The sequence below is a fragment of the Emys orbicularis genome, chromosome 23, assembly GCF_028017835.1.
Source record: "Emys orbicularis isolate rEmyOrb1 chromosome 23, rEmyOrb1.hap1, whole genome shotgun sequence".
NCBI classification, from domain to species: domain Eukaryota; kingdom Metazoa; phylum Chordata; order Testudines; family Emydidae; genus Emys; species Emys orbicularis.
The window spans coordinates 6,285,361-6,306,504 of NC_088705.1; the positions used below are offsets into that span (position 1 = coordinate 6,285,361).

The following is a 21,144-nucleotide window of genomic DNA, read 5'->3' on the forward strand; positions in this document are numbered from 1 at the left end:
CAGTGGGGCCCAGCGCCTCCAGGACTGAGTCCTCTGCATGGCTGACCCCACACCAGTAAGACAGGCTGGTGCATGTGCAAAACTGAGGCCCTGCAAATCCCGCGGGCTCCGCTGGACCCCTGGGCCCCCAAAAGTAAGTCCCAGGTGATCTGCCCTGTGGCTTAGTAGGCAGAAATTGGCAGCAATTTGCTTTCGAATGGCATGGCACCGACCCTGCAAATCTCCAGGCAGGTGCTACATGCTGCGCCCCCCACCCTACCCCCAGCCACCTTCTGGCACCCATCCGGGAAGCGCCCGCTGCCTGCTCCATGCTCAGGATGGTGGAATTAACCAGTCAGTGGTTCCCACAGGTAGAGGGCTGACAGGTTAACGGGCATGTGAGGCGTTACCATAGCAATCAGCAGGCCTCAGTTGGGGCCAGCCCAAGGAGCCACAGCAGGTAACACTCAGCATGTAGCAGGGTGCGCCAAGCCAGCAGGGCAAGAGGAAACCAGGGACGCCAGGGTAACTGCTCGCACCAAGCATTATGGGGCAGGATTTATCCTCAATGTGCAGGGCTGCTCCGAGAAGGGACTCAGAGCCAGGCTGCGCGTGTCCTGTGTCTCTGCCGCTCTTGTGTCAGATATGAGCAGCTTGCAAAGGAAAGGCCCCAAACCCAGCTGGGGATCTGAGAGTCAAGCTGGGTTATTCCTGCCTCCTACACAGGACCCGCTAGGAAAGATTCTGGAGGCCGAATTCTGCCCCGCGCTAAGCTGAGCAACTCAGTGTGAACGTACCCACCCCCACGGATGCCATGCCTGTGTGACTGTGCCACAGATGCCCATGTACCTGCCCCTGCCAGTCGGGCAGTATCAGGTTTGTATACCTGCCGGCTTGTGCTGGTGTGACAGCGCCATGTATGTTAACACACCTTCCCAGCCACACGCCCCCTGCATGGCACAGACGTACAAACATCAAATTTCCTGAGCCTTTGCCCCCGCCCCGCTGCTGGTTAATTTTTGAAGGGGATGAGTTAAGACGAAGGGCTGGGGCTGGCAGAAACGCGCTCTCTGCTTCCCTGGTAAAAGCATGGTTTGCAGCTCTCCCGCCCCCCCTCCCCTGCTTTTCCAGGAAACATGAACGCTCCCACTCCCCGAACGCGGCGCTGGGATCTGCCACTGCTGCCAGCCAGAGGGACTCAGGAAAAACAGCACCGTGGGGATAGACAGAATCTCCTATCTCCTCTCACTGTTGGCGCGGTTCCGGGAGCTGCCAGCCCAGGCCTCACAAGGGGGTTGTACGTGTGGGTTTGTGGCTCCCCACATGTTCCTTCAGCCAAACCAGTGGCTGCGTAATGCTCCCTCTGGGCTGGCCAGCTCCTGCCGGGAAGCAGCTGGTTCTGAGCCAGGCAGACACCGGCAGCGGAGGTCCTGGTCCCAGCCCGCTCAGAGCCCGGCCCCTTGCTGGGCCCAGCCGGAGTCTCCTTCTCAGTTCTCACTCGGACGGGCGCCGGTGGGCAGGCAGCGAGAATGGGTCAGAGCTCACCACAGACGTCCCCTGCGGCCTGCACCTAGCTGGAGCATTGCACAGCTCTGAAAAGCCTCGACTTACCTCACTGGCTGGCCTGCGAGTCTGGCCGCGTGGGTCTGGGTAGCCCTGCGGGGGAGCAACCCAGAGAGGAAAGAGGTGTGAAAATAAACCAGGCTGCCTGTTCCCCTTCTCTCCAGCTGGGGGGCTAATGCCGGGGGGGGCGGGGGTAGGGGGGAAGATGCACCAGTTCTAGTGGCTGCAGCCAAGTCTAACACAGATGTATCGGTGCTGCTTCTCCACCAGCGTTTCCAAGGCCTAAGGGGCTGGAGTACCACAGCCTGGGGCCCGCTGCCGGGGCCCCCATTCTCCTCCCACTCACCTCGGTGTGACCCCAGTGCAGTTACTCCTGAGCTGGCGTAAGCGCGAGGAGAATTGGCCCCCTGCAATCAGCCCCAAGGAGACCAGGCCACGCTCTCCCGTTACTAACGCTCAGCTGGGAATGCCAAGTGAGGGGTGGCCCCTGGGACCGCCTGCCTGGGGCTCCCAGCCATTGGCCCCAGCAGCAGGAACGGCGAGACAAGGAGTTGTGCTGGCACAGAGGGGCAGGGCGCGTCGGACCCCGGAGGCAGGGCCGGCCTTAGGATTTATGGGGCCCTACGCAGTATTATTAAACGGGTGCCCTAACGCCAGCGCATTTGGCTCTGTGAATACTGGTGCTCCTATACTGCCCCTATACTGGTGCCCCTATGCTGGTGCAACTGGTGCCCTGACACTGGTGCATTCGGCTCTGTGAATATGGTCCTGGTGGTGCCCCAAATGTTCGGGTGCCCTACACAGCCGCATATGCTGCGTATGCCTAAGGACAGCCCTGGCCGGAGGTGCCAGGATCCTCTCTTGCCTGCCGTTTCGGATGTGTTTGCTAGCTCCTGTTCCAATGCTCAGGGGATGCTGGAACAAGGAGGTGCTGAGATGCTGCTGGGCTCCCTCCAAGAGGAGCTTAGACTAAGCGCGGTGAATCCGGACAAACCGGGGGTTGATTCAGCCTGTAGCCTTGGCAGCGAGAGATGAGGCCAGAGGGCAGCGGGAGGGCAATGGAGCAAGACACTTCCACCCCCTGTCCAGAGCACTCAGGGCTTCCCTCCGTCCAGACCTGGCTGAAGAATCCAGCACGAGGAAATGCGCCCTTGGGTGCCAAGAAAAGGCAGGCAGGCGAGGCAGCTCCCGATGCAGGGCTGTGGTCCAGGCCTCGTGGCTAGGAGGAGCCCTGCTTGGCAGTGATGCAGAGCCGCACTGTGGGGCTGGCAACCACCTGGCTAGCCCTGGAGATCAAGGTGTTCGGTGTGCATGAGACGAGACCATCTCGGGGCAACTGGGAGGGTGATTATTAGGGAGCTGGTGGGGGGGGTCAGTCTGGGAGCAGCTGCCCGGGGGCTGCAAAACTGGATGGATCCCAGCAGGATTTCACCTCAGCCCGCCCCGGCCAGGCAGCAGGACCCGCCCAGCCCCCTGACCCCAGCACCTCACCTTTCCTCCTGGCTGGCCCTCCACGCCGACCTGCCCAGATGCCTTCGCCTCCTGGGGAGAGAGCAAAGCAATGGGCGCGTTATAGAGCCTCCTTCCTCCCACGCTCCCTGCCTCCCGCTGCTGGGAAGCCAGGATCAAGCTCCTTTCAAGGCCCCCATTTAAGGGCAGCTGCTGGGATTCGTCAGCATCCCGCCTGGCACAAGAGCGAGGCACCGTCTGGCACAAAGGAAATGGCCACCTTGCCAGGTAACTCAACCTCCTGCTGCTCCTGCAGAGGTGGAAGGAGAACGGGGCGGGCGGGGGGCTCCTTGCTCAAATCTCGGAGGAGGATGCTAACAAAACCTGGCCCCAGCCTACTGGTCTGGGGACAAGCCCTGAGCCCTGCTTCCGTCCGGGAGGGGGGGGGGGGGGGATGGAGGCTCAGAGACGCAGCAAGAAAGAAGCTCTGGCAACTTCTGATCGCTTTTGCAGTCCAAAGCCCTGTCTTGGCAATACAGATTCCCTGACCCTGCATCCCCGGCTCTGGCTGCCCCCCCACCCCAGCTCCAGTTGACGCCTACCCCCACGATGGGGCACTGACAAGGAATTGCTTGCTTGCACACCAAGCCTGTGTTTACCTGGGCAGACAGCAGGGATAGAGGAAAATACCAGCACCCCATGCCCTGCCCTCCAGCCTCTGTACTGTAACCCAATCCCCCCAGGAGGTGTCATCTCCAGACAATGGCACTCCTGGAAATGGATGCCAGACAACATGGCACAGCAGCCACTGGGCACCGGGGCCAAGTGGGGGCAGTGCCGGATGGACCTGGGCATTATTTCACTGGCTTCTTTGTACTGAGTGTAGGTTACTGTCAGCTCCATCCAGACCCCTACGCCAGCCTCTTCTCCTCCCCTCACGCTGGGCTTTGCCACCAGAATTCAGCCATCCCCATGTCTGGCTGGAGAAAGCCGGGCCAGACGCTTGGACAGACCCTTGCGTGGGCAGACACCCCCTTTGTTTCCCTGCCAGTCCGTCTCTCTCCACCGGCTCTGCAGGAAACGGCCAAGGCCCAGAACATGCTGCTCGGCAGGAACAGACTCCGCACTTGTCTGCAGAGGGATGTTTCCCCCCCTCTTCCTTTTCACCGCTCCCTCCCTGGCTTCGGCCACTGCTCACCCTGCTAGCAGTTACGCTGCTCCGCCTGGAGGAGCTGTCCCAGCCCCCTCCTCTTCCCTCGTCACCCTCCCCGAACCTGGTGGCCCCCTCGCTGCTAACTCGTCTGGCCGGTGGAAAATGTGATGCGGGGTTTTCGGGGGGTGAATCAATGCGGCTGTGTTCTGCTCAGCGGGAGCGTGGGTGCCGTCTGCGGATCGTCAGGGAGGCCCCGGCGCGGGGAGAGGCGTGTCTGAAGCGATAGGGACGGCGTGGCTGGAATTTACTGCTCGGGCCATTTGTATTTCAGAGCCCACAGCAGGCCGCAATGGGTTCTGTGTCAGGGAATTAACGGCTGAGGGGTGCAATATGCCCCATACCTGAACGGGCCAGGCACTCCTCCAGCCCTTTTCCCCACTCTGTGCCCATTCCTGCTTCACACCCAAATGCTCCGGGCTCAGGGATTCATGCCCTATAGCCAAATCTCCACCCCACAACACCTGCTCCCACCCAGAGCAGGTGTATGTGGCACTCTGGCGCCCCCCAGTGGAGGCAGGGCCACACATGGAGGTTGGTCCTCCCTCAGCACAGGGGACTTTTCAAGGCCCCGTCCAGACCTTCGTTCCCAGGAGCCTGCTCCAGCCGTGGCTAGCAACACGGCGCCCTTTAAGCTCATGCAACAGGGGCTCGTGCTTTAAGGCCCAGAGTTCTCAGGTTCAACCCTTGTTGGCAGCGACCCAGCCAGGGCCTAGCGCTCCCTGCACTGCGTGCCGCTCAGCCGTGGGACGGAGGTGCCCTGTCTGGGAGCGTTCCCAGGCCCAGACTTGTCCATTTGCATATCCTCCCTGCTGCTCGCCCGTCTGCTCAGCCTCCTGGCGCTAATTCCATAATTACTTCCCTGAGCTGGGTTATGGGGGGGAAATACCATGTGCCAGCTGTCTCAGTAGGTCAGGCCTTGAAGCCAGCGTTACAAAAAGCAGCAAGTCAGACACCGACCTCCGTCCTTCCTCCACCTAACGGGTGGGGCAGGGCGCCTTCCCAGACCCGGGGAGCATCGGAGGCGGCTGGGAGCCGTGGCCTGTGACCCTAGCAGAGCCATGGACAGACTGGCACTCAGAGGCGATTCAAGGGACTGCGGGAGGCTCCAGGTTCAGGGACAGGTTTGTTCCTGACCCACATACTGACGCATGGGCTGAAACTCAGGGCCGGCCCCTCACCTGGTGTAAACCAGCCCAGCTCCAGGGACTGCAAGGAAGCTACGCCGCTTTGCACCAGCTGGGGATTTGGCCCGTTAGACTTGCAGGAGTCGCAGTGCTGGATCAGACCATTGGTCCACCCAGGACGATGTCCTTCCTCCAGCACTGCTGGGGTTTCAGGTTCGAACAGGGGGAATTTCCCCTGCAACGCGCACACACCCTTCCACAAAGCACGTCAGCTGTGGCCTATTCATCCCTCTGACTCCCAGCCCATACCAGTGTGATGGGGTGATGGTGGGGGGCAAGGCTGGGACCCGGGGGTCTCATTTTGTTTTCATTTTCAGTCTCTGCAGCGCTGAGCCATCCCAACTCCAAGCAGCACCCAGTCCTAACTCCCTCCGACACTGCCTTGCACGGGTGCCGCTCCGGATTCTGGGTGGAACAAGGAGGGACCAGGCCTGCTTCTCCCTTCCCAAGGCGAGGCGGGGGGCAGGGCAGGTGTGCTGCACTCAGATCCAGGCAAACCAGCAGCAGAGCTGGGCCGGGGCAAGGACAGGAAAAGCACCCGGTTAGAGAGCAGGCAACCGGAGCGAACTCCTGCAGCACAGTTGTAACCCGCACACCGGCGGGGTGGGGTGTTCTGGCCCATCTAGTGGCACCGAGACCCCTTAGAGAGAGTTACATGAGTCTGCTCTACAGCCTTAGCTAAACCCAAGCTTTAGCTCATGCGATAGAGGCTCATGCACTAAACTCCAGAGGTCCCTGGTTCAATCCCACCCGCTGACAAGGGGGGTCTGGTGGTGTTACACAGTGACCTACACAAAAGGCTCCTGCGTGGGTTCTGAGTGCTTCAAGCCCCGTGAGCGTCTGCTCCCCAGCCCACGCCGTACAGCGCTGGTGCCAGGGAAGGATACGGACCCTGTGGCTGGCCACATGCCCCTGGGGCCAGAGCTCACGCTGCTGGGTGAGCTGGGCTCTGCACCCATCTTACAGGGCGGCTACAGTGCAGTTTCCTATTGCCCTTGGCAGGGACTGTCTCTTTGTTCTGTTTTTGCGCAGCGCCTGGCGCCACGGGGGCTGGGCCGTGGGGAGGGCCCCTAGTGCTACTGCAATACAAAGAAATAAGGTGACTCCCCACCCCAGTACTCTTACCCCTGTTTCCTCCACTGACCCCTGCTGGGAGACGCTGGGAATGGAGTAGCTCTGAGCTCCTCACACAGCCAGTGCTCCTGCCCTGCTCCCTACAGCACCTCCTCCCTGGAATAGGTGTGAGTTACCCCACAGCCAAGATTCCTGCCCTGCTCCCTACAGCACCCCCTCCCTGGAATAGGTGTGAGTTACCCCACAGCCAAGATTCCTGCCCTGCTCCCTACAGCGCCCCCTGCTGGGAGAGGCTGGGACCGGAGCAGTGTGGGGCTCCATTCACAGCCAAGGCTCCAGCCTCGCGCACCACAGCGCCCCCTGCTGGGAGAGGCTGGGACCGGAGCAGCGTGGGGCTCCATTCACGGCCAAGGCTCCAGCCTCGCGCCCTACAGCGCCTCCTGCTGGGAGAGGCTGGAACCGGAGCAGTGTGGGGCTCCATTCACAGCCAAGGCTCCAGCCTCGCGCACCACAGCGCCCCCTGCTGGGAGAGGCTGGGACCGGAGCAGTGTGGGGCTCCATTCACAGCCAAGGCTCCAGCCTCGCGCACCACAGCGCCCCCTGCTGGGAGAGGCTGGGACCGGAGCAGCGTGGGGCTCCATTCACGGCCAAGGCTCCAGCCTCGCGCCCTACAGCGCCTCCTGCTGGGAGGGGCTGAGATGATTACAGCTCCACTGACAAGGTCAGATTTTCTATTGGCACCGTGGCTGCAGCTCCGTAAGTGGGTCAGGAGGCCAGGACGGTGAGCGCCAAGGGCACGTCCCCCGCCTGCCAATGTTCCCGACACATTTGCTACCAATTTAGGTTTAGAAACACATTTGTTTCTGCCGACGGCTCCTACTGAGAAGTGACGTACATCAAAAGGCCCCTAATCCGAGCCAGACCCCTTTCGTAGATGCGAGAACACTGGAGGAGCCCAACCCGCCCAAGCCGCTGGGCCTGTCCCATCTCCCCCCTTCTACTGCTGGACCAGGGAAAACTTTAGTCCGTGCTGTGGTTTACATCAGCCCCAATCTTGCGATGCTCCCCTTGATTTCAACCTCGAAACCATCCCTCGTTTCTCTCTGCCATGTCCCTGGCAAGGCTCGGAGCAGCAGGAGGCTGGGAGCTCTTAGCAAACCAAGATCCTGGGCCCGATTCTTCATTACACCGAGGCCTTTTTGTGCCGCTCTGGCATGTGGCCCTGAGAAAGACCCTCAGAACACCCTGCAGCACGGGAGGGTCCCTCGAGCCTGTCTAGAGCTGGCTGGCAGAGGGAGCGTGTTGGGGGGCTGTGATGGAAGGGAGCAGGTGAGGCCAGGCTAGGGAGCACCAGGGTCTGCAGCACACTGCTCTACAGCTAGTTTCCACTTCCTAGGCCCAGAGAACGAGTTAGAGCAGCCCTGAGGTGGCTCTAATTGACACTGAGGGGGCTGCACTGGCCCCCAAATGGGCCCATTGCTTAATGCCACTTCTGCCTCAACCTCTACAAGTGCAGAGGGACTCGGGGCCAGCTGGGGCTGGGCAGACTCATGTCCCCTAATGACACAGTGAATGCTACAGGGCAGGAAGGACGGATCTCCACCCTCCAGGTCAGGGGAGGACCCTCTAGCGTGGGGAGGCAGAGCTGCTTTGCCACACGCCCGGTCCCAGCTGGTCATGTTTAAAGGCCCAGAGACCCAGGCAGGCCTGTCTGCAAAGGAGGATGGGAGGCACGGGCTCCCTGGTCTCACAGCCCCCAGCTGGCCTAGGGAAGATGAAAAATAAATGGCTGGGCACAATCTCTGAGGTTCTAGAGCGGAGAGAGACACACAGCCGGGGTCAGCTTGCCAGGGCGTAGGGGGGGGGGGTTTCAGGGTCGAGGAGACAGAAGGGAGACCAGGAAAGAGATGGGGCAAACAGTGACAAAGGACAAAGGAAACTGGCCCTTTCTTGGAGCCTGTCCAGCTGCCATTGAGATGTTTTGAGCGCAGGGGAGGTAGCAGGGCCGGTGAGCATGTGCCCCCGCACACCACACTGTCTATCAGGGCAGCATTCGTGAAAGCAACCAGCAGAGCTGCATTGTTTCACGGAGGCTTTTTACTCGCACCCTGCTGGGTCTCTCCGGCTGCACCTGCCGTGCTCCGGGGGATTAGAGGGAGGATGGAAACCGGTGGGATAATGGATCAGACAGCATTATGTGCCAGAATCGAGCTGTTAAGAGCATTATTGCATTTGGCAGGGGGATAGGGGGACGAAGAAAGGAAGGAGAGAAAATCAAAGAGATTCACAGAAAGAAATCTAGGCTCCACTGCAGGGGGTAACTGACCACGCCCCTCCGCACCCAGTGCACCCCCAATTGGCCAGCCCTGCTTGCTCCCCTAAAACGTCTGCATCTGCCCCACAACCCCAGCACGTCCCTACTTGGGACGCTCAGCTCACGTCCCCATGTCTCCTGCAGGCAGAAACCGGTTTGACCCGCTCGCGTTCCCCAGTAACAGAAGCCAAAGACACCCGCTCCGGTTCCCTAATCTCATCTACACACACACCATCCTTAGTCACCGCTGAGCCTGGCTTCACACACTTCATGCAGCTAGTTCAACCCACCCCTATCAGCCCCGCCTGCACCCTGATCCTTTCCCCGGCTCTTCTCCAAACTCCGTCCAGTTGGCCAACAGCCGGTGCCCAAGGGTGACCACACGTCCTGTTTTGGCCGGGGCAGTCCCTTTTTTAAGTCCTGTCCCGGCCGTCCTGACTTTTTTTTTTTTTTTGGCAAAAGTGGGCATTTGTCCCATTTGTTCTTGCAACTTGAGTTGGCAAAAGCAAACGGGACAAATGCCCACTTTTGTCCAAAAAAGTGTGGTGCGGAGGAATGTGCGGGGGGGGGGGGGGGAGAGAGTGGCGATACCACTCGTGCAGTGGGGGAGGCAGGGCTTGGGTGGGGGGCAGGCAGGGCTTGAGCAAGCTGTGACACCAGCCCTACGCAGGGACGGGGGGGTAGGGCTCAGGCGAGCAGCTTGGTCCAGCCACGTGCGGGGAGGGGGGTTGGGGCCAGCCCCACGTGATGTCCCATTTTCCCTTTGGGAAATATCGTCACCCTACAGTGCCCAGAAATCAATGCAATATTCCAGGTAGGGGCACCCCAGAGAGAGGGACCATCACCTCCCACTACCTGCCTGCTCTACACCGGCTGCCCCAAGCAGCACTGGCTTTCCCTGCTGCCATGGGGTGTAGCACACTCTTGTCTAGCTGGCTACCAGCGCCCAGCGCCTCTGCCTCCTAGCTTCCTCCTCGGCAGAGAGGATCAGGCATGCTGGGGCTTTGACCTGTCCTGTCCAGGATGTGCCCCCCTTGGCAATGCCCCTGGTCTCTCACCTGAGTCTCCTCCAGGCAGAAGCAGCGGGTGTACACCTTTCCCTCCGTCTGTGGGTTGATCTCAATCAGGTTGCTGGTCTGCGTGCCCTCTGCCTGCCGCCGGGTTTTAGAGGCTTCGGAAAGGCACTGCTCGAAGGAAAGCAGGGGCTGGTTACACCCCAGGGCCTGGGCAGACACCATCCCTCCGAGGCGGGGAGCTGAAGACAGTCACAGGCACAGCCCCAGCTCCCGGCTAGCACCAGACAAAGTGTTCAGTGCATTTCTGGCAGCGCGGCCGATTCAGGCCACCTGCCGGCTCTGCCCCCCTCCAGATCTTGGTGCCACTGGCCGATCAAACCCACGGTCCACCTAGTCTGACAGCCGATGTCCGGCCAATGGATGCCCTCTCCTGTGCTGCATCTTTTGTGGCAATTCCCCCATAGGCACCTGGGGGGGTTTCCTGGGCCCGGCCGGCTATGGCCCTTTCCCCGCAGCACAGGGGTTTGGAGCCCTGCTGGGTTTCACCCTCGCTGGGTCCCTGAGGAGGCGACGTCTGATCCTCGACATTAACCAGGCTGTTTGCTGCGTTTGTGACTGTCACTGGCACAGAGGCCAGCGGAGCGCCTCAATCTGCTCCCAGAGGCTCTGCTCTCCCCACCCTGCACAGCCCCAGGAGGTCCAGCCAACCCGGCCCTAGGTAGGCAGCTCTGGAGAACATGGCCTGGTTGCTGGGGCGGGGGAGAGGGATATTAGCAAGGGGCCTGCCCCGCTGTGTGTGGACAGGGTCAGGCGGCAGAGGAGCAGAGCAAATCCCCAAGATCCTGTCTATGCATCCTGGGGCAGGTCCCCCCAACAGCCATCCCCCTTATGGCCAGGAGCAATAATGGGGCCAGAAGGCGAGTGAGGTGGCCCTGTCCCTGCTCCATGGATCAGCTGGGTGGAGCTGGTTGGTGGGCACTCGAGGAGCCGGCCTCCCTGAGCAGCTTCAGCATTTCTAGGGTAGAAGGACGGGCTTGGGACCCCGGGCAAGTCACGGAGTTTCTCTGTGCCTCTGTTCCCACCTGTACAATGGGCAGAATCCCACAGGGTGATGCGAGGATGGAATCCAGACACACGGCGACGGGGGCCGGCGACGTACCCGGATGGACAGCGCATGGGCTCCGCGAGCCCCGAGGGCGTGAACAGAGACCCGCCGGCTCCAGGAGCTGGATTAACCCCCCCGCACCACTGCGTTAACCCCCCCGCACCACTGCGGAGAGCACATGCATAACTCACCCCGCCGGCCGAGATCTCGCAGCAGCCTTCCTGCATCACCATCTCCGGGTCGCAGTAGATGTGGGCCTGCTGGATGTCAAACTGCAGCGGGGGGAGGCAGACAGGCAGACACAGTCAGAACACAAAGGGGCACCCTGACCCTGCAGGGGAGGCCAGCCAGTTAGCACGGCACCAGGCCCCCAGGGGCTTGGGAAAGAATCACCTTGAAGGTGCAGCGAACCTAGCCCCGTGGTCTATACAGAGAGTGGGGGTAGGACAGGCTCTGGAGTCCGTCTTCTCGGCCAGCACGGCCCAGCCCCCAGGGGCTCCTGCCACCAGCGAAGGAGGAGTCTGAGTTTTCCCTGAGCACTGGCTCAGGGAGGAGCAAGGAAGGGGCAGAGGTGGCCTCGCCTGCCCGTGCGCACACACACATGTGCACACAGACACACACTCACACAGAGGCTTTCCCTCTCCCTCTGCCACTCCGCCCCTCCCTTGCCATGCTGACCCACCCTTAATACTGTCCTCCCTGAGCCAGTTCTCAGAGATCCCACCTGCCCTCTCCTCGTCCAGCCCCCTCCTAGAGCCGCGCTTGTCCCACCAGCCCCTCAAGGCGGGAGCCTTTATAACACACACACACACACACCTGGGCAACCGGTCCCATTCAGTCCTCGATGCTAGTCCTCAACTGACCAGGAGAGGTCGCTGCTGAGCAATGTCAGGTGGCAGCTCCACCCACCTGCCAGGTGCCCGTGACCCAGAATTCCCCCCCCGGGCTCTTCAGCCGCTGGGCCAGCTCTCAGCACCTCCCTCCCTCCCCATGCTGAAGAAGGCAAACGGTGCCCCCGCTGCGAACGGGCCCGGGTCTGCGAGCGCCACATGGCGGGTGTGTGCACAGAGAGGCCCGGGGCGGCTCACCGGGACAGGCGTGCCGCGTACGGCATCCAGGCCGATGAAGGTGTTGCCCTCGCTCGCCACGCCCCGCCGGGGCTCCAGGGGCTTGGAGGAGATGTAGCTGCAGTCCACGTGGACGGACACCAGCCGGCGCTGGACGCTCAGGGCCACCTTGTGCCACTTCTGGTCAAAGAGGGAGGAAACCCCCTTCCCGGTGAAGACGCTGCTCACAAAGTCCTTCTCCTGGGCCCGGGCCTGGAACTCCAGGCTCCGCTCTTGGCCGTTGACCCCCAGGGAGAGCTAGGCACAAAGGAGACGCTCTGGCTTAGTACGCTTTCAGCGGCGAGGGAGGGAGGAGACAGACAGACGCACCGGCGGGCGTGGGGACTGGGCCGAGCTAACGCCAGCCGCTGTGGCCTCCAGGCAGAGGGGGGCTCCTTGCCCGTTGGGTTTGGCGAGACCTGTCCTGCCAATGAGGGGTCTGGGCAGCCCTCACTCCCCCACTGCTATCAGCTCCGCTAACCCCGCCCTCGCCTGGGGCAATGGGGGCAGGGCCATCCCTCCTCCTTGGGGGCACGTCTTCTGGCACCAGCAGGGTGTCGGAAGCCTCCAAGGATGCCGTGGAGGCCGACAGCAGCAGCAGGAGGCTGCCGCGGGTGGCAGAGGGGGCGTGCACCCCACCCCCAGCAATGCTAGAGCATGGGCAATTGGCTTCATCCGCCAGCGGCGAAGCCCCAGAGGCAGCAGGGTGGATGGGGTGACCCGAGCCTCTTTCATCTGTAGCCTCCAGGACTAAAGTGGCCTGGTGGGACCCTGGCGCTCTATGAGCCAGCAATGACTTCCAGCAACATGTGTTAGCAGCTCCTAGGGGACACCCTGGCTGGAGTAGGCCCTGGACCACACGGCGCTTTACTACCCTGTGTGTCGGGCTGCTCCAGGGGTCTCTTGTTCCTGGGGTGTAGCAACCGTGGTGGGGAAAACCACGGCAGCAGGAGAGAGAAAGGAGAGAAGGGAAGCAGGGGAGGCAGAGGTACCTGGGGGTAGCCCAGACGGTCGGTGACCTGGAAAAGGTACCAGTTCTCCTTGCTGCTCTGTTTCTTCAGGAGCAAAGTGAACACCAGGGTGAACTCATCAGGCAAGCCGTGGGGGAACACCTGTCTGGGGGGCGGGGGAGGGAGAGGGGAGGGAAAGTGACATCAGAGGAGGTAGAGACGCAGCCCTGGGGGCCCCAGGGAATCGCTGGGGAGCTGGCTGCTCCTTTAGCACTGAAACAGTCTGAGTGTGAGGCCCCGACACAGGTATCCGTGTGTGTGTGAATGCACATGGCTCTGTGCAAATGAGACAGACAGACACGTTGTTTCCCCCTGTGATGATCCCCGGGGGTGCCCAGGGTTGTGGGGTATCTCGCTAGCCCCTGCTCTTGGCATGAGCACCCCCTGTTGGTACCTGCCGGGGGCAGCTCCCTGATACGCCTGGCCACAGGCAGCACAGGTACTCCCCTCCCAGCCCCCGCGGGCACTGCTGTCCCTCGGCAGCTACGGACAGACTCACAGACACCCTCGAGCCCTCCGGGGCGCCAAGTCCCAGATCCATTGGACACTCCCAAAGGAACAGTGCACCCTAGCTGACTGGTTGTGCCCACCCCCTTCCAGTGACCTGCCTTAATTCCCAGACCTCGAGACCATAACTAACTGTTATACACAACTCCGGGCACATCTCGCACTGGGGACTCTGGCCCGTGCGACGCAGGCTTTCAGCACAGACCTCACATGGCGAACGGATCCCTGCAACCCTCTTTCCCCCCTGCGCCCTCTGCCAGTGGGCAGAGAGGTCCTTGGCTCGTGCCCCCCATGAAGGGAACAGGCCTCAGTTGGAGCAGACTCAAACAGAGGCAGGGCAGGTGGCAGTGCCAGCTCTGTCCTCATCTCTCCTTGTCAAGTCACAGCCAAGCCAAGCTGGTCCAAGACTTGGGATAAAGGCCCCTGTGCCTCCTCCATCCCATGACAGCTCCCTGCACTCCTGGGGCCAGGGAAGCAATGCCCAACCCTATCCCGCCCGAACCCAGCTCCACACGGTGCACACAGCCTCTGCAGGGCAACAGGCTGTGCACGGAGGAGGGGGAACCTCAGGTCTCCCTGAGAAGGCAGCCTGGTGGCTGCTGTTTACGTCTGTGTCAGGGGCCGCAGAGCCGGACGAAGCGCAAACAGAAGAGTTCAGATCAAAACAGGAAGCGCCCGCGTGCTGGGGGAGCGGGAGCTGTTTGTGTCTCCAGCAGGGAAATGTCAGGGCTCTGGGCTGCACTGGAGGTGCCAGCGCTTATGAAACAGGAGATCAGTGAGAGGCAGCCAGCCTGCCAGCCAGCCTCACATTGCGTGGAAGGGTCTGTCTGTCCTCAAAGCCTGGGCCAGCATTGGCTAATGCATGCCAAAACCACACAACAATTCCCAGTGCACCAGAACACCCCTCCTCCCAGACACCCTGACACACACACCACCAGATGCACAAACACCCCCAACACATACATCCCACACTCATCCCCAAACATCTCCCAACACACACTCCTCCCAGACAGGCAGCCAAATACCCCGACACCCCCCCAGATACCCCAACACTCATCCCCACACACACTCCCAAACAGATGCACAAACACCCCCAACACATACATCCCACACATCCCCAAACATCTCCCAACACACACACACACACACACACACACACACTCCTCCCAGACAGGCAGCCAAATACCCCGACACCCCCCCAGACACCCCAACACTCACCCCCCCCCACACCCAAACAGATGCACAAACACCCCCAACACATGCATCCAACCCCCCCCCAAACATCTCCCAACACACACACTCCTAGACACTGAAACATCCACACCACCACAAACCGCCCAACCCAGTAGCACAACCCTCCCCCCCCCCCGCACACACACACACCCTCAGGGCCTCAAGCCGAATTCTAAAGCAATGCCCAAAGCTGATGAAACCCATTGTACCCAGACCAGCCCTGACCCAGGGTGGATGATAAATGAATTCACACTCCTTCCCATGGATTCCTTCCCTGGCTAAAAGGCCAGGCACTTCCCATTTTCCACTCCCCTTGTCCCAGCTCCAACCAAAACAACAGAAAAATGGCCCAGAAGTTCCCTCTTTTTCCTAAGCAAACAAAAACTAAAGCGAAGAGAGCAGAGGCTCAAAATCCGAAACCTCTTCCTCTTTCACTGCAGCAGCTGCCAACATCTGTCAGAGTCAGAGCGGACAGCGTGCCTATGTGTGGAGGTTCCACCGGACGGATTAACTCCAGCGCTGGTCAGTTCCAGCTGCCGAATTTATCCCACTGTCGCAAGAACATTGCCCGGCAGTGAGTCACGTATTTACAAAGGATCTCGCCCAGGTTATTCTGTTTCCATGCTGTGCGGATCCTGCCAATAGCTCTCTCAGAGGTGTGGATGGGATGGTCCCTGTCATCTATCCAGGGGGCAAGGCCTAGGGGAAGGTCCCATCGTACTGGGCACTGCACATACCGTCCCTGCCTCAATAGGCAAGGCCGACGAAGGACGGATTCTCAACCCCACTTGACAGATCGGGAGCCGAGCCACGGAAAGATGGAGGGACTTGCCCAGGGTCACAGAGGGAGTCAGTGGCAGTGCTGAGACTTGACCCCAGATCTCCCGAATCCCAGTCCAGCACCTTCCCCACAGTGTCCTCTCTCAGAGCTCCCTACGACCCCTCTTTCTGCAACTGGCGCCTGACCTCAGCCCAACATTTTCCCCTTTACTCCTCCCCGTTACCAACCACAAAGATGCAGCCACCTCCGCTGGGCAGCTGGGAAAGGCAGGTGGTTGTCACCCACGTTTATAAAAGCGCCCATCGCCATTGCCTCTGGTCTCTCTTTGTGTCACTTCAATCAGGAGAACAACACCCAGAGCAGAGCGAGCCCCCCAGAGCCCAGAAAGTGCCAGTTTGGGGTGGGCACTGGGGAGGCCAGAGAGGTGAGAAACAGCACCCTGAACGCAGCCAAAGTCGGCTCATGCTGGGGAGGAGACAGCCCCATTCAGCCCTCCTAGGGGGGCATGTGATTGAAAGGTACAAGGCCCAGCTGCCCGCCTCAAACGCTGCCTGATGAGAATAACCCCCCTTCCGCCATCCAGTCCGCTGCAGGAGCTGGGTGAAGGGCAGCAAGACGAACCACGGATCCCTGCCCCGCTCCTGTGGGAGGGGGGAGGGGCTGGTGAGTGAAACCAGCCTGCTGAGAACAGAGGGCATGACACACAGCACCTGGCAAGGGGTGGGAGGGTGTTAGCCCCAGAGTCCTGGCCAGTCCCTTCTGCCTTCTGAAGTTCCCCTGCAGTTTCACTTTAGCTCACAGAATTCTTCACTGGCTGTCCTAAGCTGCTGCCACGTTCCACCCCAGAGGGGGCTGCATTTTGACAGTGGGTGACACGATTCCTATCTGCATATTACAGAGGGTGCAGCAGATACGCAAGGGGTTGTGGAGAGGAGCCCGGGCAGGTGCTAACCCTGTTCAGATGGTTCCCTTGCCTATCCCTGTTCAGCTGGGTACAAAAGCCTGAGGTGAAGGGAGATGTTTCCCACCCTAGGAGTGAGACACGCTAACAGTTCTGGCATGGTGCAATCGCACCTTAGGCATCAACTAACTGGCCTGCTCCCGTCCTCACCACAGAGACAAGCTCCAGGTTACCTGCCTGTCCTGGCTGGCTCCTCATTTGCTTCCCCACTGCATACCTGCTGCATGACTCAGCCCTGAAAGTGAGCACCTACAGGAGGGGCTGGCGATGGTGCATGCACCCCGAGATACAGACGAACCCAACGCCCCCCACCCCAAACAGCCACTGCGGGCCCGGGCCCACCCCCCCAGCTGCGATCACTTTAGCAGCCAGCTAAAGGCGTGAATGGAAAAAGAGAGAGGAGGGGCAACCAAGGGGACTGAAAGCAGCCACTGAAAGAGGAAATGGCAGTAATGCTGTGTGAGCCAGTCACCCTCCAGCAGCTCAGGCAGAGGACGTGGGCTCAACACCTCTGTCTTCCACACAACACGGGCCTCTGGGCCATGGCTGCCTAGCATGTAGCATCACTGATCCGCTGGTAGGAACCTCACAGCCAAAACAGGAAAGTCACCTACCCCCCTTCCCAGGGCTCAGCTTCATTAACAGAGAGAAACATCCACTCCAGCCTTCTCCCCAGGCTGGGCTGCCTCTAGTGCTCCTCCCTCAGGACAGCTCAGCCCACCCCCTAGGTCCTTTCTCTCCAGAAAACCTCTCCCACATCCATTACAGCCAAGCCAAGTAACAACCTACTTAACCCTTTCGCAGCAGGACTGACACCTATTAACAGGCTGGAGAATTCCAGGCAAACCCCACCAGCCTAAAGAGTGACTTAGTCAAGGTCCCATCCAGCCCCAGATGGCTCTGGAGAGAGACCAGGCAGCTAGGATGTTTTGACAATTTCAGAACTTGGGTGGGGGGTGGGAGAGGTCACATTTTTTTCAAAAAGGAAAGTTCATCCAAACCGCCTCTTTCCTGCTAGCTGTTTCGGGCGCAACAAATCGGCATTTTCCAATGAAAAAAAGACGGTCAGATATCCCTGACCAGCAATCCTGGATCTGACGGCGATGGGGACCATGGTGGAGCCCAGGTAGACCCAGGAGAAGAGGACGTGATGAAACAGACAGGGGATCTGATTTTAGATTCATAAATTCCAAGGGACCATTGTGATCTTCCAGTCAGACCTCCTGTACAGCCCAGGCCAGAGAACATCCCCCCCAAAATCCCTAGAGCAGCGCTTTCAGATCACCCAATCCTGAGACAAACATCGCCAGTGACAGACGCCACCACGAGCCTTGGTCAGCTGTTCCAACAGTTCCGTACTCTCACCGTACTGCCAGTCTGAATTTGTCTAGCTTCAGCTCCCGGCCATGAGATCATGTTCGATTATTAGCTAGAGCATATCAGCAAATATTTGTGCCCCATGTCAGGACTTACAGACTGGAACCTGGTCACCCCTGAACCTCCCCTTTGTGAAGCTAAATAGACAGAGTTCCCTGAGTCTACCCCTAGAAGGCGGGTTTTGCTCATCGCCATGTGGATCCCATTGTACACAGCCACTCTCCGTGCTGGGGCCCATTCCACGGCCCTGGGGAAGGCACACGGCAGGAGGAAACTCAGCTGCAGCAGGAGACCTGAGCAGTTCGCCCGAGGGCCAGTTAAAAGCGATTACAACTCGACTGACCCGCCGCAGCCTGGCAGAATCCAATCCCTCCTTGCACGACAGAGCATTGCTTCTCTGCTCGGCCGTGGAGCCCAGGATTTCGTGGGAACCATCCCGTGTGTTGTGACTGAGGGGGGCAGGGATCCGTGTGGTTTGCATGACAGTAGCAGTGCTAGGCGCTGCTCATACGCATGGTAAGAGACGGTCCCGGCTCTGAAGAGCTCACAAGACAGACAAGGCAGACGTGGGACCTCACTTTACAGAATGGAGGCACAGAGAGGTTAAGTGACCGGCCCAGGGTCACACAGGCAGACTAGAACCCCGGTCTCCTGAGCCCCAGTCCAGTGCCTCAACCAAGCAAGGTGATGGGGGACAAGCCCAGGGGTTCCGGGCTCAGCTTGGAGAAGCAGCCACAGGTCTGGCCGCTGCTGCTCTCTGAATCCCCTGAGTCCGGGCTGGGACCTCCTGGGAGCAGAACTTCCCACTCGGAGACATTTCCACAAGCTAGCCTCTCTCTCATTCCAGCACCTCCACTTCTGGCTGGAAGCCAGGCAAACACAAGCCATGGACAACACAACAGTCCTGATCTTCCGGCACCTGAATGGGGCGAAGGGTGGAAACATTCAAGGGCAGGAAACTCCTATTTTACTTGACCCAGTTTGCTCGTCCCCAGCAGAAAGTCCCCTCCCAAACGCTGAGCTCCAGCGCACTCGAGAGCGAGCGATGCTGACCTCGCCAACAGGATCCAGGCAGCTCTTGGCTGCCTCTCTGCTGTGCCAACTCTTTCCCCAGCTTCTGCTTGGGAGTGGGATTAGCGCTGTGGACGGGCAGAGTCTCCGCCAGGGCTGAGGCTGTGAGGAAGCCCTGCTGGATGCGGACAGGACCCCAAAGCTCTCCCCCGGGCAGGAGCAGGTGGTTACTGGTGTCTCTCCAGGACCCTCCGCTCTTCCCTACTGGTTTTTCTTGTGGGGTTCTTTATAGAGCCAGGATGGAGGGGTGCGAGAGAAATCAGCAGCAAAGGCTGGAAGCGACTAAGTCAGTGGCAAAGCCAGGAATTCAGCCCAGGTCTCCCGAGTCCCCAGCAGAGGCACTAACGACCGGGCCAGGTACCCTCTAACCTGGGGCTGCCCTGCACTGGGAGCTGGAGTTTGCTAGAGCTGGGTCAGGGACAGGGTGAGCCAGCTGGACGTGGGAGCTGCTTATACCACATGCCCTTTGGGGCACGGGGCCTAGCACCCAGCTTCCCACTCTGCTCCTAAGGCGACGGGCAGCTGGAAGGAGACGGACTCGCTCCTGACTCCCGCCACGCACACCTGCACCTGGACTAGCCCAGCCGGTGGCAGCTTCCAGTCACTGAGAAAGGAGCTTTGCCCGTCCCATCCAGAGCTCCCCACTGGGCAACTGATGCTGCAGCCCTGATCCTTACGCTCACCCTCGGTCCTTCCCTGGCGCCGTGCACGTTTACACGGGCCGTGGGGGAGCGGAGAGTACCTGGGAAAGAAGCCCGGGTTACACAGGATGACGGGAGAGGGCCCAGCGGGGCCGTCTCCAAGCGGCCAGCCCCTGCTGAAAGGAACGGCCTGGCTAGTCACTGCTAAGCATTTCAATCCGCCAGTCTAGACCCATCCCGCTGCTTGCCAAGGTGGGGATAGAAAACACATGCACAGAGCGGCTATTGCATAAGGCCCTGGCCAGCGTCCCAGCTGAATTGCTTCACCACATGATTTACTTTCGAGGATTAAGACGGTCCTCGCCGCACTCAGCCTGCACCTGGGACAGCCACGCACCCCCTGCCCGGGGAGCCTCCAACCCAGCTACCAGTGCCGGGTGAGCAGCCAGACCTGCTCTGCCACCCCAGCACGGTGTGCACATGGGTGCAGCTGCCAGCTGATCTGCAGCTCCAAGCTCCCACACTGGAGAGGGGCCCTCCAGCCCGATCCTAAACATCCCACCCAGCCCCTGGAGGGTGCCGGGCCTGGCTCTGAGATCATAACCTCGCCCCGGCTCTCTGCCGACACTGCTTTTCACAGCACAGAGCCGGGCTTTAACACGCCGCAGGAGGGCACCTGCTGCCAGGAGGGGTCTGGGGGAGATCAAAGGCAGGATCCTGGTGGAGAGGTGACAGTTTCCCCTCTCTGGGTTCGGATCAGGGCTCCTGCCCCGGGGCTGCGGGCGGCAGGCAGGAGAAGGAGCTGCGGGAGCCATGGTGCAGGCGGGCTCCGTGTCTGACCATCGGGGAGGGCAGCCGGAGCTGGTGAAAAGCCCATTAGACGGGGAGGGAAGAGGGGAGTCGATTTGGGTGCTGGACTGACGGCAGCCCAAGCTCTGTAACAGGACGCACGGCCAAGGCACAAGCTGGAAGCTAAGCAGCAGCCGCCCGAGGTGCTGGGGTAGGTGGGTCTCCTCACTGGCTCTGCAGGGCCCCCCATGCAGCAGCTGGAGGCCCCAAGGACGAGATTTCCCCTCCCCTCTCAAACACGCCCTTCGGCGCTGCAGCAGCCACAGGATTCAGGTCTGAAATCACCACAGACACAGAGGCTCAACGCCGGGCAGGGTCCCTTCCCTGCCCTGTATGACCTAAAAGACCCCAGGACGCTTTTCATAAGGGCAGGGGTTTGCCCTGGGGCTACTGGCGAGAATTTCCCCTCGCCACCTGTGCTATGAACCCGCCAGCTGCTCCCCTCCACCCCAGAGGCAGCTGCGAGATCTGTAATCTGCGAGGTGCCAGGCGACGCTCTGGGCAGAAGATGCATGGCTCCAGGCATGGGAGTTGTGATTATTGCCGAATAAGCAGCTCCCTGCTCCACACGGGGGTGGCTGATTTGTGAGGGGGGCCAGCAAAGGTCCCGGCCCAGCGTCATTTGCCAAGCAGTTGCTGAAAGCAGAGCGCAGCGAGGAGCGTGACCCTTCGTACCTGCAGGGAGGAGCTGCTGCTGAGAGAAGTGATTTG

At 60.5% G+C, this 21,144-nt stretch overlaps 1 protein-coding gene across 1 annotated transcript in view; it reads right to left on the reverse strand.

The window, feature by feature from the left end:
* Positions 1–21,144, reverse strand: part of COL16A1 (collagen type XVI alpha 1 chain) — an 84,374-nt gene that overhangs the window by 51,183 nt on the left and 12,047 nt on the right. Inside the window, exons 4-9 of the mRNA XM_065421757.1 lie at positions 12,996–13,119; positions 11,986–12,261; positions 11,089–11,169; positions 9,835–9,960; positions 3,034–3,084; positions 1,591–1,635 (exon numbers count right to left, since the gene is read on the reverse strand). Coding sequence (XP_065277829.1) covers positions 1,591–1,635; positions 3,034–3,084; positions 9,835–9,960; positions 11,089–11,169; positions 11,986–12,261; positions 12,996–13,119 — 703 coding nt within the window. The remainder of the gene's footprint in view (positions 1–1,590; positions 1,636–3,033; positions 3,085–9,834; positions 9,961–11,088; positions 11,170–11,985; positions 12,262–12,995; positions 13,120–21,144) is intronic.